Genomic DNA, 15789 nt, shown 5'->3' with positions numbered 1-15789 from the left:
AAAACTTTGGTGACTAGAATATGTCTTAAAATTCTGAGATTGAGCTGGCAAGCCCGATCAGTTGTAGGAAACTGCTCCAGAACCCTGTCTTTTCAAAATCCATTGAACCACCACAAACATGATGATAGCTTTCCAAATTGCACACCTAACGCTGACATGAAATCCTACAGACTCCACGAGACAGGTGAAGGGATTGACCCAGTGCCCACAGTGGGTGGTAAGGAGGTCCATGAGGGAATCAGGTAGGGTGTACGCACAGGAGTTTGTAGGAGAGAGCGCATTCCCCAGTTTAAAGGGGCACTTATTACTCAGGCTTGACTGAATGCTGCCATGAAGGAATATGAGGCCTAGAGTTGCCAGAGGAGCTGAAAATAAGATTTCTCTTTCTTTGTTGGTTACTCTTGTTATTTTGTGAAAATTTTTTAATTTTTAAATATTCTCCCATACTCATAAAGCACTGTGTGGCCAAACACGCTGCTACAGGTTGTGTGTCAGAGGCGGCCTGTTTACGAACTCTGGAGGAGAGGGTGCTGACTTCTTTCTGGAACTTACCCCAATTTATTAAGTAACAGCAGAGTAATGAACCAGTTGACAAATTTCAGTTTGTTGTTTTCTAATACTAGAAGTTTCCTGCCTATCTAACCCAGAATCACAATATCACAGCTTCTCCATTTATTAGCATGCTCACAAGATATTTATTAACACCAGTCATTTAATCCTCCCTATCTTCTCAAACTCCTCTGGCTCTTAACAGTTCTCTGGGAGTCAGAAAAATGTGTGTTTGAATTACCGATCCGTCCTAACCCCATTTGAAACTTCAATGGATGCTATAGCTGTTTCCCTGGTCAAACTATGACTTAAGGTGGCTAATTTTCTTGAGAAGCCTACAGGGCAGAGGTGTGGGTCTTTCAGTTCAATGAAAACAAGAGGAAGATCAATAGTAGAACTGAAAGCAAGCAGTAAGATCTTAGCAGGAGGAGGGGGTAAAGGGGATCCTCTTAGGGAAAGACGGTCCACAAGCTGGATCTAAGCCTATGTGCCTGGAGAGATTGCAGTGCTTCAACTAACATTTGTCTTGGCCAACTCTAGCTTCCTATTATCCTAAACTAGTAAAAACAAACAAACAGACCAAAAATTAGATTACACTGGATTAATATCAACATTTTTCCTGAAAACACTAGACTGTAGCTCTTTTCTTGAAAGGTAAACACTTCTGGTTATCTTGTGTGTATGGAACAGTGAAAAGAGCTCAGACGACTAGTCACAGAACATGAGTCTTGTCCAGGATCTCTCAGAGAGTGTGTTGACGTACCAACGCATAAAAATTATCTGCAGTAATTGCTGGAAACATAGTTTTCTGGATTTTACTGAAAGGGGTTCTGGGGATCTCTGGGGGTGAGCCCTGAGAAGAAAAATTTTTAACAGCTACCTTAGGTGATTCTGATGAGTAATAAATGTTGAGAGCTACTGGTTTGAGTCAGAAAAATGTATGTCCTTGGGCTTCCTCCTCTGATAATGAGCACAAAGAACACCAGCCTGCCCAATCCCCTCAGCCATGGCAAGGATTAAATGAGACAGTTGACGAATAAAAGTGCTTTGAAAAAGGTGCAGCATTCTGCCAGTGGAATGGATGGCAGAAAGAAGGACTGGCAAGAGACGACGTAATGGTAAGAAGAAAGAACTCTTCCAGGTTCCAGGCCTGTAAGGGCACGGCAGCGCCTATGGCGAATACTCTTTCCACGTCCTTAGGGCATCTAGTGCTGTCCTGGTCTATCTGTCTCCCTCCCTTCTCATTCTGATCTTTCCACCCCAACTCTCTCAGAGAGGCTCCCTCTCTTTCTCCCAGCCTCTACCACTTTCTCAATCTCTTTTAACCTCATTCTTACTTTTAATCTTTTTCTGGATATCAATGAATTTCTCTCTCTACATCCTTTTTTCTATCCCTCTCAACACTAAATCTCTGCAATTTATATATAAAGAATACCACACGGAAAATGGAAAAAAAGTCATTTGTTGGTATATACTCTAAGAAATGTCCCTCATGGCAGCGAATAGGCCTTTTATATGCAAAGCGCAAACTTTCCAACAGCTGTATCTGAAAATTCCGAAAGAAAGTAAACATTCCGGAATAGAATTGAAATCTTGCTTCAAAGAACACTTCTAGGAATAACAGGATGAAAGTGAAGCACGATAACTTGAGACAAAAGGTACAGAAATTGTTACAATAGGATCATACAGTTGTAGATCTGGCAAAAAACTTTAATATCATTTAGTCAAACCACACTCATTTTATAGATGGGAAATTAAAGCCTTGAGGGGTAAAAAAATTTGCTTGGCTCAGTCATACAGCAAGCTTTCGGCCCCTGGTAACTGAAACCAAGGGCTCTTGGCTCAGAGAACAGTGACCTCTCCACCACTGCACAGTGCTGGCGTGTGACACCACTCAGAGCTCAGTGAAAAAATAATATAAGAACGTTATTGTACTGCCAGAGAGAGAGAGGGAGAGATAGACAGAGAAAGAGAATAAGCTAAAGTAGCCTTTTAAAAGTGGAATATACTGGTAAACAGTTAAATAGTATATGTATTGTAGGGGTTTTGTGTCTTTATCTGACTAAGTAAAAAGCTGTTAATCCCATGTCAACTGTCCAAAGGGCATTTTGATTATTTATTGATCAATGAAATTTTAAAAACCTGGGAATAACTGAATTATCTGATGCCTTTGGATTCGAATAACATTAATTACTCAACATACTGAAACAAGACTTCAGAGATGAAGAGGTGAAATCTGTAATCAATGTGTCTTTACAATTGAATTTCAGTCATTTTACCTTTTATTCTAGTGGGAGTAAGGATTAGTCTGATGTAAATGGTTGAGGATCATCTGAGGAATGGTGCATAGCGTTATAAGATACCAGTTTTCTCTTGTGAGCAAGACACAGGAATGATTCAGATGATCACGCCATTCTTGTGTGATTTGGATAGTAAATATAAACCAAAGGCAGGTGTTTTCTGCTGTTTATACAACTCTAAGACATCAGGTCAACTCCATAAACAAATCAAATAAATTTAGCCAACCAAGAGAGTATTCTAAAACGACATTCACAGATTCTCCAGCACACAGGCCAAGGATAAAAATAAATATTGCCGACAAGTTACTGAAAAAAATGCTAGGAATGCCTTGAGTATTTTCAACTCTGCTGACTTTTGAAGAAATACAGTTCTCCAAGTTAAAGCAAGAACTAATCAGTAAGCATCACCTACATGTCCAAAGATAGGCTTTGGGGAAAAAAATCAATTAGACCTTGTCCTTGCTCCCAAGAGACTTATATTTTGTTAGGTTGTAGTGGACTCTAATAACAGGTTTTTAAGTGATTGGCAGCATTATCATTTTTCTATACCTAGATATACATTATCATCCAAACCAAAATGTTCCCATCAAGAAAAATAAATCCTGGGTTTCTCCAGAAAGCAGAGCCTGAGAAAAGGGCTTGTGTGCAGACATTTACAAGGGAAAGTAATGTCACAGAAAGCAGTGGGACTAAAACAGTGAAGCTACAGCGGGAACAGAAGAGGAAAGCAGGGCTTCTCTGGCTCCATTTCCCCTTTGGGCAAGAGCTGTCTCATAGAAGACTAACGCTCCTCCACTTCTAGCTCAGACATACAACAGGTTCTGCAGTGCCAGGGGGAGTTCTGCAGGTGACATGCCTAAATATCAGAATAACAGCAGGCAGGAAAGCAAGAGACGTGCATTCTTGTGAGGCAAGGTGCTGTCAGGTGACACCTGTGCACAGCAGGTTGCCATAGCAATGGCTGGACCAAACACAGCCAGAGAGGATATAGAGAAAGACACAACAGGTGTCTAATATTCTTACAGTGGCTGCTTCTACTTAGAGACTAGTTATGATTATCTCTATGGATATATCATTCTATAAGACACAAAATCTCTACTCAAATTTAGAAAATGATTTTTCTTGTGGTTGCTGGGAATTCGGGTAGCATATAGTGGCCTTTCTGGATGTAATCTGACATCACTATGTTTCCCAGCTGATGTAGATATTGTGTGTAATGGTATAAAAACAATCTCATTCACTAACTAAAAGAACTTTTGCTAACACCCAACAGGCATTGCTGTCTTAACCTGATAGAGCCATAAAGACCCACAGGAATTAGTAACTGGAAAGGAGACACTTACTTCTCAGGAACTAAACGTGCCTTAGAGTAAACTGCTGTCTTGACGTTCACTGTTTAAAAACACACATCTGAAATTGTTCTCAAAGATGATGAGAAAGTTGGAAAGTGATGACTAAGAAAAAAGAATATAAATTACTTGGATTAGATAATTATTCACCAGTTAAATATTTACCTGAAGCTTGAAACATAACTTCATTAATGAAAAGAAAAGATGGCAACTATTCAGTAAATTAAAAGATTTCTGAAACCCTAAAATGTTCATTTTTTTCTCAATTATCTGAATAATTATTATCAGCAAGATAAAACTGCCAGAGAATTTGCTGGTTGCAATTGTTATGACTCTCTTGAAAATAGGAATTCTGAAATTATCACTTCTACTTTTAGGTAGAAAGTATTCAAAAAAATGAGTAGTGTTTTATTTTGCTTGGCATTTCCCAGAGGGGAAGGTGGGCAGGGGGAGGGCAAAAGGGATGAAGGGAGTCAGTTACACAGTGATGGATGGAAACTACCCTTTTGGCAGTGAGCACGCTGTAGTGTACACAGATGTCGAATTATAATGTTGTACACCTGAAACCTATACAGTGTTATAAACCAATGTTACTTCGATAAAAAAAGAAAGAAAGAAAAACACTGAGTAGTGAAGAAAGAATGCTAAACAAGTAGTTTGGGGACCGAATACTTTTCTCATTGGATTTATTTCCATATTGGTTCACTCTCCTTATAACAGATCACAGTTTCACGTCAAATCTATTGACAGTAACTAAGCTAAACAGAAGTAATAAGTAAAACATTCTTCTCTAAAGCAACTCATGTTACCTAAAATAATGTGAATTAATAATGTGCGATATTTAACTTCCTTCCAACTTCTCTTTCTGTCAACTTTGCTTTTTGAAAAAGCTATTTTGCATTTTTTCTTTTCTCTTTTTGATGAAGAAGATTGGCCCTGAGCTAATGTCTGTGCTGGTCTTCCTCCACTCTGTATGTAGGATGCTGTCACAGCATGGCTTGATGAGCAGTGTGTAGGTCCACGCCTAAGATCCAAACCCATGACCCTCAGGCCACTGAAGCAGAGTGCAGGAACTTACCCACTATGCCTCTGGGCCAGCCCCACAATTTCGTATTTTTGAGAAATTGGTTGAGCAGAAGGTTTCTCCTTGAATATTTCTAACTATAAGAAGATATTATATAAAGTATCTGATACCCAAAAAGGAGAAGTAGAGTCAATTCAATTTAGATATTCTTCCTCTCAACAAACTATAATAAATATGGCGCCTGCTTTCAACGTGCGTATGGTCTGGTAGAGAAGATAAGATATGCACACAAACAACTCTAACAGGAATCGGAAAATAACTCTCATAAGAGAGTTAGAAATAGGGGCATCCAAAAGACAAATAAATTGTTTCTCCATCTTATTAACCTTACATTGGGCAGGGCTAAGAACTCTTGGGATTCAAGAGTAAACATCACTCACCGTCTCACCATCACCTCACGCTCCAGTGATGTTCCAGCTACCCTCCAGATGATATAATTTACTGTGGGACATCTCTATTTGAACATCTTAGTAGGATTTCAAACTCACCATGTCCAAAATCAAATATATCACTTTCTCCCTGAACCATCTCGTCCTATTTCCCTACCTCTGCTGCCAAGCTGCTTCCCACTTGTAGTATACAAACAGCCTTCTCTGTGTAGCTCGGTCACTTTCTCCCTCATTGGCAGTAAATAGTATGTCAAATCACATACTTTCTACCTCCTTGAATCTCTTCCCCAGACCCTTCTTTTCATTTTATTGACAGACTCTTAGACTTGCAATAACTTTTGAACTATTTTCTTTAGCATCTATCTCTCCTGACTGCAATAGTCTAATCTACATCTTGCTAACAGATTAATCTTCCCAATTTATAGCTCCAATCATCTAAGTCCCATACTCAAGCCCATTTAGAGGCTCTAAGCTAATTAACTGCATGAGTCAATATTTCTCATCCTGGTGTTCAACATATCCTGACGCTTTATTTTCAACTTTATTTCCCAACACTCACAAATGTCCAACCTGTGATCTCCTTACATTCCTAGACTAGAATATGCTGATGTTTCAATGTTCCCACTCAACAAATTTCATCTGCCTGGAAACTCCTCATTTTCAAGCTTCAAAGTTCATCATAATTTCCACTTTTATATGATGTCCCCACATCCGAAACTAAGCTAGTTGCGAATTCTCCACATCACTCTTTATTTACCATTTAAGACCTACAATATAATCAAGCTTACAATTACTTGGCTCATCCTCCTCTGTCCCTCACTTCCGGGGCAAGGGCTAAGTCTTAGTGATGTCTATAAACCTACAGCATTTAGCACAGTGTCTGTCTTAGAGTGTGTTCAATCCATTTTTTTTCCATGAAATGGAATGTTCAACCACTAACAAATGAATTTCTCCAAGCGATTAAATTCTTCTTCAGATACCAATAAAACAATGTTCATTCCTCATGGCAAATGCCTGAAACATTTTAATCTTCCCTAAACTAATGTAAAGTTCACAAAGAAAATGGCACTTGAAGAGTAGATTGCTTCCAGGGCCTCCTTTTTCTTGGAATCTCTCTTCATTTAACTTCTCTCAGTCTTGACAGTGAAAAGCTCATTGATCTAGACTTACAAGCCAAAGGGGCTTAAAAGCCACTGTAGTGGTCTGTTCAGTTTTAGATACAATTTAGAAAACCTTGGGAAAGAATGACACTTCCTTTTCAGGAACCTCCCATACATATTTCAACAGAACAGCTTTCCAAATTGGAGATTGTAAAATACTATACTACCAGTCAAGCAATAGACAGTCACGTACTGCCATGTAGAAAGATTCCCTTGGTTTTCACAAACAGCATAAAAGACTATATTGTATTTATTTAAATCTGAGACCGACAAAAATGTCAGAAAGAAAAAGAAGTCAATTTCTGTAAAAGATCACTATTTCGGAATAAATTCCTATGCAAAAAACCATAGATCTTCTTGACAACTTGTACATTTAAAGCAGAGGAAACGCCTCCCTTTCCACCCCTAATAATCAACCCTGTTGATGAAATACGATAAGCATTCTAAGTTTGGGGAGTGTATAAAGCTTGAAATCAATGTGTTTCCGGTACAGGGGGTTAGGGAAAGAACTTAATAAATCAACTTAGGAAATGCTTCGTTTCCTGCACTGTATTGGGGAGGGAACATAAAACAGGCAGAGCTAGGTGCAACAAAATCACACACGTGGGTGGGAAAATCTCTCCCAATTCCTCCTAGGCAACATTCAGATGGTCAATTTACGCTCCTGGGCTAGAGCTTCCTTTTCTAAGATAAATGGGGTGATCTTTACAGATACTTGCCTTAAGTTAGTAGATAGGCTTTTGGTATAAGTTGAAGGAGATAGTCATTATGTAACCGTTGCCTGCACAAAAGAGAAATTATCTTACTTGGGTTCATAGTTCCTTAGAAAGAAGACACCGTCAACTGAGAGGTTGGGTTCACGAACAGTGAGCTAAAGAAGGTTGGTACTTTCCCCAAATGATCGTCATAGAAAGATCTTGCAGGTTGTCTCTGGACTGTCATTCACCTTTCCATCTTCCTTGAAGGTGCTTCTATTGATCCTGTGCCACTTTGCTTTCAGGACACGTGATCCACTCATAATTTAACAATACCAGGAAAGTAGTGTACTCACTGATGCTTGCACACCTGCAGTGGTGAGCAGCCTAACCCAGGCTTTCAGAATTTATATTGACCTGACACGTGTTTGTGAGCAGTGTTTTTCATGGCATTGAGATTCCTTTCAATCTTTCTCATGCATAGTGATGAGCTACTTATAAGTAGTGCATTGATTTCTGTGGAACCTCATAAATATTCTTTATTTAAAAATATCAGATCCTTAGTAACTCCTCTAAGTTCAATTTTCTGGCCTTGATACCCACTGCAATTTAACTCTGGAAACTCCAAGATGCGTGGTAAGCACTCGCATGTGATTTTGAAGCATTTGGGAATTTGTCTGAAATTTATATACATATTTTGGAAAATTAATGATAAACATTGTTCAAGAAGGAGTGCACTTATTTTTTCCCATATTATCACTGTAAACTAGAATTTTGTAGGCAGCAAACTTTTGAAAAGAGCATATGCAAAATAAAATGAAAACCGAGTTGTTTTCCAGGGCTCCTCAGAGTCAGCATCAATGTTCCCAACTGTGTTCTTTAATGACAGTTTGGTTTTAGCACTTATGAAATCTGTCTTGCGTTAGAATTACATGCTTCTTTCTCCCAATAGCACGTTTACCACTGTGGGCAAGGACAATGTCTTATCCTTTTTTTTTTTTGGCAGAAGACTGGCCCTGAGCTAACATCCATGCCCATCTTCCTCTACTTTACATGTGAGACGCCTACCACAGCATGGCTTGACAAGTGGTGTGTAGGTCCACACCTGGGATCTGAACCGACCGCCAAAGTGGAGAGTGGGAACTTAACCGCTGCGCCACTAGGTTGGCCCCAAGGACAGAAATTTTTTAAGTTTGGGTCCTCATGTCTTACTCATTTTTGTATTCCTCGCACTGCTGAATACATGGTAGAAGCCTAATAAATATTGAAAGTTTAATTGCTTACAGTGAATCCCTCAGGAAGAGTTAAAAGTCAAATGCAATCATTATTGCAACTGGTCACTAATAAAGTCAGGGCTTATGTAGGTACATCCATGTCCTTTATCTGAGTTTCTGAATCTGCAGTCAATGGGCAGCATTTTTATGTCTATAAATTCCCTGAAATGTTATGCAAAATGTTGTGTGTATATGTGCTTATTTCTGGAGCAAACGTCTATAAATTTTAACCAAATGACTCTCCTCTTTACCAACCCTACCCCTCAAGATATTAGGACTCACTTCCCCAAGCAGTTTCACCCCAACCTCTCAGTTTTTCAGAGCCCAAAGAGAGTTGCGACAAATGTGGGCGAGCACATGCCATGCAACCCCTCCGATTACAGCCTTTTACCAACGCGGGACAGTCTTGTGATTTCTAGACTTATGTCTGAAAAGAGTACATTTTTGAGAAATAGTACATTTTAAGCCAGCATTTTATCCTCAGATTTTTATTCTCAAAAAAGGTTATTGTGTATTTCCAGAGCCTTTATGATACCATCAAACACCAAGGCCCGGCACCGGCAAGCATTTCCCTTCAGTGACAACAAACCCCGGTCCACGCAGCCTAGTCCACGCACTGCCAGTCAGTGTCCGCTCACGCAGCGCAGCAAACGACGGCTGCCACTAAGCTTCAGGGGACTCCCTGAAGGGAAACCGAGGCTGAGAGCCGCCTACGCGTGATTTCTCATCTACACCATGTGAGGAATAAGAGAAAACGGTACCTGGGTTACCGTCACTCCTGCGCAGAGTGGACAGAAGACAAAGGATGGTCACTGGAAGCAGTTTCATGGTGCCCATGGATTGTCTCAGTGGCTCCTCTCTCCAGAGTCGGCCAGGGGCACCTCCCTCTCAGCCCGGCAGGGCCTTTCGAGCAAATGCAAGAGGTGTGCTGAATGCGAGCAGCCACGGCCCAGTCCGCTGGTTTCGGGGGCTCTGATAAAGAGCGGCAGGAAATACACACGCTCCCTCGGGGAGTTCAGCGGAGAGGAGATTTATTGTTCCAGTCCCTTACAGGAACTTTTTTTTTTCTCTTCCCTTGGCAGCCACTTGTGTTTTTGTTGCTACATTATTTTGTTCTTCTTCAACAAAAAGGTCAGGGCGGGTTTTGAACACAAACAGATCTTTCTCGGGAATGGATCATACAGCTTTCTAACTTTTGTTTTGAAAGTCCGTTTTGGAGTGGTAATAAAGGGGCCTCAGGAAATAGCAACTTAGTTTGGATAAAGAGGCTTTAACTGCCTGAGGGTTAAATTTTAGGGCAAAATCCACAAGGAATCAACTCTTCTCTCTTTCCTGCTGGAAAACCAGATTAGCAAAGATTAGCATGTTCTGGAGATAAAAGCAAATCTTATTGAACAGGTTATGCTCTGCTCTTGAGTACGTAGGGACACCTCTTAGGGATGTTCGCAGAGGTTTTTCAGGACATTTCTAATAGAAATAAGGAAACACGTGAATATTCACTGCTCACGCCTGGTTTTTATTGGTGGAATTTGATGAAGAAGGAGAAATTACTTACAATACCCCATTTATGTTCTTCTCTTGGAAATGCAGTTGGAATGGCGCTGGAGGGGAACGCTCTCGCAGCAAATCAGGGATGGTGGGAGAGATGGATTCTTTGGCCAAGAATACCAACCGGGCAAGAAACTCTGTCTATCAGGAGTCTGATGTTAGTAGCAGTTGATTAAAAACATCGTGACAACACAGCCACTGCCCTGACTACACTCCCTTGTGTGCCAAGTAACTCTAGACTTTTCTTCACCCATAGGCTGCACATCGAGTCTCAGCCAATCGTCTTTTTATCTACCTTTAGGGATTGTCGGAGTCCAGCTCCAGCCGGTAGGGTTTCCTGAGGGATGAACGGCGTCGGCGAAAAAAGAAGTTACGGTGAGACTGGAAGTGAGGTTTCCAAGTCTGATTTATTCAAAGCATTCAAGCACTTATATAGGGTCCAGGTCACACGTTTATGATTTTATGGAATTGTCTCAGTACATAATTTTGGCAAACAAAATGGGTACATAAGCATATCTTGTTATAATATTAGCACAGTATGTCTGTGAGAAGTAAGCAACCTTTATTAAATATAGATATTGACCTTTTCTACATGTCTACTAGGCGTCTAGATGTTTAAGACTGATTGCAAAACGGGGTGTAACATCTAGATTTAGTTCCCCATGGGTCGAATGGCCCTAAGCCTCTATCTTTATTCCTGTAATAACGAAAGTAGAAGTATTTCAAAGCATAAGGGGATCGAAAGCCACACAGGCACAGTGCTTGGAGTTTCTCTTTTACCATTAACTATTTTATAGGGTTCCCAATCCTCATCATAGTCCCAATTCCTCTGTGTCAATATATTATGATATTTTTCTGCAACTTTGTCAGGATCATGAGTTCCCTTAGGATGGGGTAGTTTTTGCATGCCTCTGCTCTTGGGTGGGTGCCACCATTTACCTCCTGTCCTAACAGGCCTAGGATAATATCTACCTCCTAGAAGGACCTGAGGAGGGAATGTTCTCTTTTGAGGCTGATTATTACAAGGCTTCCTCCTTGAGGGCTGTCCAAATTCCCTCACCGCCTCTCCAGGAGGGGGTCAGAACGTTTTTTTCCCTTCAGGCTGTTGTTCCCTGAACCCTCCCTAGAAGGCCAGGTTACATCAGCTTTTCTCCCCTGCTTGGAGAGATTTTCCCCAAGACATCCCATGTACAGAAAAAGAACAGCAAGAGCAATATTGCTAAGATTAGTAGCATGGGTAGGATCAGGAGCGGCCGACCGCCACCTTCTGAGGGTCCGCCGTGCCTTCCCTCATCTCTCTCCAGGACCGTTGTCCTTGGGTAGAGGCTTAGCTGACTGGTGGGCGGCTCCCGGCAAGGGATGAAGCCTCCTGGGAAAAAGAGTGTCAGTGGATCAGTATAGATTCTTCTGCTCCACCAAGGAAACTATACCAGAATTGTACCTCTACCTGATTATGAGGAGGTCACGCATTTCATTGCTGCATCGTGCTGGGAAGGACTCGTTACAAGAGTGGTTTGAGTGAAGTCAGCTGATCAAAACACTAGCTTGTTTCATCCTAAGTTATACTGTCTCAGAAGAGCCTCTTTGTTTCTACTTTGTACATAGCAAGACTTAATTTTACCCTCATTTATAATTAATTTTCTAAAACAAACCACCTTTGGAGTTGTTGCTTTGTTTGGCATATCCTGAAGAGTGTAAAGATAGCAATGTATGTGAATAGATGTCACATGTGCTTTCCAGAAATAAGTTGGGGTGTGGCTGTGAAGTCACAGTTGAGCACTGACATTGCCTCACTTCCTGCTCCTTGCTCTACTCTCCCTCTGGAGCTTTCGGCACACAGGGTCACCCCTGATGCTGGTCATCATCATTGCTATGGGGAACGAATAGCATTTTGATTTCTCAGCCCTGACTGCTAGGTATTTCCATCGAGAGGACTAGATACCTATTCTAAGAATGCTGGATAGTAGAATATTATGTCTAAAAGACAGAATTTGTAGATGAAAAAACAAAAATTAAAACTAAACAAAAACTAAAAAAATACATTTTTAAGTGGCTAGGCAACAAAATTGGAAAAATAGGGGTGATACGGTGGGTCAGCTTTGCATTAATAGATTAGAAAGTATTTTTAAGGTAAAGTATTTCATTAAAACAGTAGTGGTTGCTGGAAGAGACAGACAGATCAATGGTGTAAAATAGACAGTACAGACAGAGTATCTATTTATCTATAGCTATCTATCTATCGATGCACACATAGCTATATCTGCAGATATGTGTGTGTGTGGATGAGTGTGTATAGAGATTAGATATAGGTGACTTTAACATAGAGTAAATGTGATGAGTTGGATATATTATTTAATAAGTAATTTTTAACAAGTTGTTAACCATCTTTAAAAAATTAAAGTTAGGCCTCTATTTTACTTTACATATAAAAATGAATTTCTTAGATGTTAAAGATTTAAATGTAAAAAACAAAGCCACAAAATTATAGGAGAGAATATGGGTGACTAATTGTGTGTAACTAAGTTGGAGAGGACATTTTATGCATGACATCAAAAGCAGAACACATGAAAGAAAGACTTGATCTGTTTGCTTACATAAAAATTAAAAGATTTTTGGCTCAGTAGACCATAAGATGAAAAAGCCAATAAAAAACTTGTAAAAAAGGTCTTCAATATACATAATAAAGATTTGATATCCTTAATATGTAAAGACCTCTTGCTAATCAACAGTAAAACAATGACTCTGCAACTGAAAAATAAACAAAAGAACATCACAAAAGAAGAAATAGAAGGCCAACAAAATGGGAAAATGTATTAATTTCACCAGAAATCAAAGAAATAGATATTCAAGCATTGAGATAACATTTTTTGCCTTTCAAAGATAATTAGGTATATTTTCTGACAATATTTAGTTTTGATGAATGTTCAAGAAAAGTTACTGTCTTATTCTTGGGATATGATCTTTCTGAGGTTTGACTTGGCAATATACATCAAAACTCTTGAAGAACCATAATCTTTGAACTTGCAATGGTACGTTTAGCAACTTATTCTAAAAATGAAGATAATCATTAAAGTTCACATTATTACAAACATTTGTCAATAACATTAATTATTGGGGAATAAAATGGAATATTATTCTGTCACAAAAGAGTATTAGGTAAATTTTTATAGATGTGGAAATAAATTCCTGATTTTTTTTGCATGTACATATGTAGATACGTGTATATATGTATATGTGTGCATATATATAATATGCATTGCATATATATTTAAGGAAAGAAAGAATAAAATGGGAAATGTTAACACTGCTTACCTCCTAGTAGTGAATTACGAATGGTTTTTATATTTGCTTATTTTTTTCTTAAAAAGATTTTTCAGAGTAAAGATATTATTTCTATCTTTAAAAAAACCAGGCTTTTGTTTGACATGATACATTTTTTTTAAATTTGATATTTTGAGGGAATGTTTGTACAAACATTTTCACTTACTTGAATGTTTTAATTATTAGGAAGTATGTGATTTAAGAGCACTTTAATGGGAGGAATGATGAGCAGAAGACAAAACCACCCTAACCTGAGAGAGGAAAAGATACTTTGCTTTTGTTTTTTCACAATTTGTCTTCTGTATTCCTTGTCTAATCTGAAAAATAAGCTGTTGTGAGGTCATGCAAGACCCATCTTAGAATTCTTCCCAAGAACACATCAAGGTTCGTCATTGACAGCTTTGACACTGAAGAAATTGTCTGATGAACACCAATGAATTTATGTTAACTCCTGTGGTGCCGAGAAGATTTATTAAGCTGGCACCACTATCAAGCCCCTAAACTAAACTTCCTTTCCATATCTGCCTTCTTCTCTGCCAGCTTGTCACTGAATAAAATCATCTAAAATGGTAGGAATGCCACAAAGTGATCTCATGAACTGGCAGAGAGCGTGAGATGTGGATTCAAATCCTCCCTTAGTCCTACATGACTTGGTTGGGTTACTTGGCTTCTTTATGCTTTGGTTTCTCCATGAAAAACTAGGGAGGATCACCATGGCAACCTCAAATGTTGTTTAGAGGATTAAGTGAAATTCCAGAAAGTCTTCTAAAAGTGTATGTTAAAAAAAAACGAACAAATTATTTAACTAACCTTAAACTTCTAGAATCTTTAGGTTAAAAGAAATTATCTTAGTTCAGGGGTATATTTTCAGGTCATTACGATTTTTCTATAAACCCTCTCATTCTGGAGTGATTAACCAATTTCCTAAGAAATATTCAGATGATGAGCGTCCCAAAATATTGTTGAGAACAAGTTAGAGAGACTCCCAACTCTTGTTTTCAGGAATTTATTCCATGTTCCACTTTAAGGTACTTTAAATATCATATACTTTCTTCAGTGGAGGTAGATCTGAAATAGGAATTGGGGATTTCCTGAAGGTACTGGGAACTGAGTTGAAGACAAACAGATATTTAGGGCCCATGGTACTAAAGATGTTAAGTCCCCCTTCTGCAGAGCCAAATGAATAATGAGCATCAACAGTGGATGCGCCCAGCCATTTGGCGAAACTTGTGCCAGTAAAATATCTTCCTTACTTAGTATACTCCTGTGAATCAACTGCCAGTGGCCCAGGGTCAATGCTGTTTCATTACTGCTCAGATGAAAAGACGACACAGCAAGCTGATTCCTGATGCTCCCAAATAGCTTATCTTTCACATTTCCCAGTGTCCATCACAATCTTACTCAAAATGTAAAGACAGTCGTTTTACCTCACGTCAACTCCCTAACTTGATAGAGAACAATCTCTTAAGTCTCTTGATTCATAAAGAAATGAATATGGGGAAATCATAAAGCACAGTAGCTCAGAGTTGAGATATTAAAAAAGTTACTTTAGCACAACTCCAACCTAACATTCTCATTTGTCAGGAATCCCCCTGACAAATGATGAATGAGCCTGCATGTCAACTGTTGAAATGATTGGAGCTCCTTAACCTGTGAGGCAGTACATTCTCCTACAGGACCACTCTCCTAGTTAAAAAATTCCATCACCGTGTCTTCAACCTTACCTTCCTTCGGAAGCTCTGGAAATCATTGTCATGAATTGACTTTTCATATACAAAACTGAGCTAAAGAGTATATTTTTTTATTAACTATGTAGATTATATTAATAAGGAAATGGGATTTTTTCCAAGAAATTTTGGGGAATAGGATGGAATATCGTTCATTTAATTATAGCTAATGAAGCCCAGTTATGATTACTTCCTTGGAATTCTGGAATATGTAAGTGAATTCATAAATAAACAGGCAAGTATAAAGTTCTTCAATAGTTTACTCAACTTTCCATTTAGCTTGGCTGTTGTCATATACCCCACGTCCAAGATTTCTGCTCAGATGTCTCACTTTTGGTGTGCCAGAAATAGTATCTTAGGGAAATATTCTTTTCTTATGTCAAATGGCACCTA

General features: G+C 39.1%; 1 protein-coding gene across 15 annotated transcripts in view; it reads right to left on the bottom strand.

The window, feature by feature from the left end:
• Positions 1-12380, bottom strand: part of EMCN (endomucin) — a 121529-nt gene extending 109149 nt beyond the window's left edge. For 12 of the 15 annotated variants that reach the window (XM_070262194.1, XM_070262199.1, XM_070262202.1 and 9 more), the window contains exon 1: positions 9562-12380. In XM_070262194.1, coding sequence (XP_070118295.1) covers positions 9562-9637 — 76 coding nt within the window. In that variant the 5' untranslated portion in view covers positions 9638-12380. The remainder of the gene's footprint in view (positions 1-9561) is intronic. The other 3 variants (XM_023637653.2, XM_070262205.1, XM_023637654.2) reach the window with 1 other exon arrangement.
• Positions 12381-15789: the final 3409 nt, after the last annotated feature.

This window comes from Equus caballus, chromosome 3 (genome assembly GCF_041296265.1).
Source record: "Equus caballus isolate H_3958 breed thoroughbred chromosome 3, TB-T2T, whole genome shotgun sequence".
Taxonomy (NCBI): Eukaryota; Metazoa; Chordata; class Mammalia; order Perissodactyla; family Equidae; genus Equus; species Equus caballus.
The sequence above is the reverse complement of the archived record's forward strand: the minus strand, read 5'-3'. Positions and strand labels throughout refer to the sequence as shown.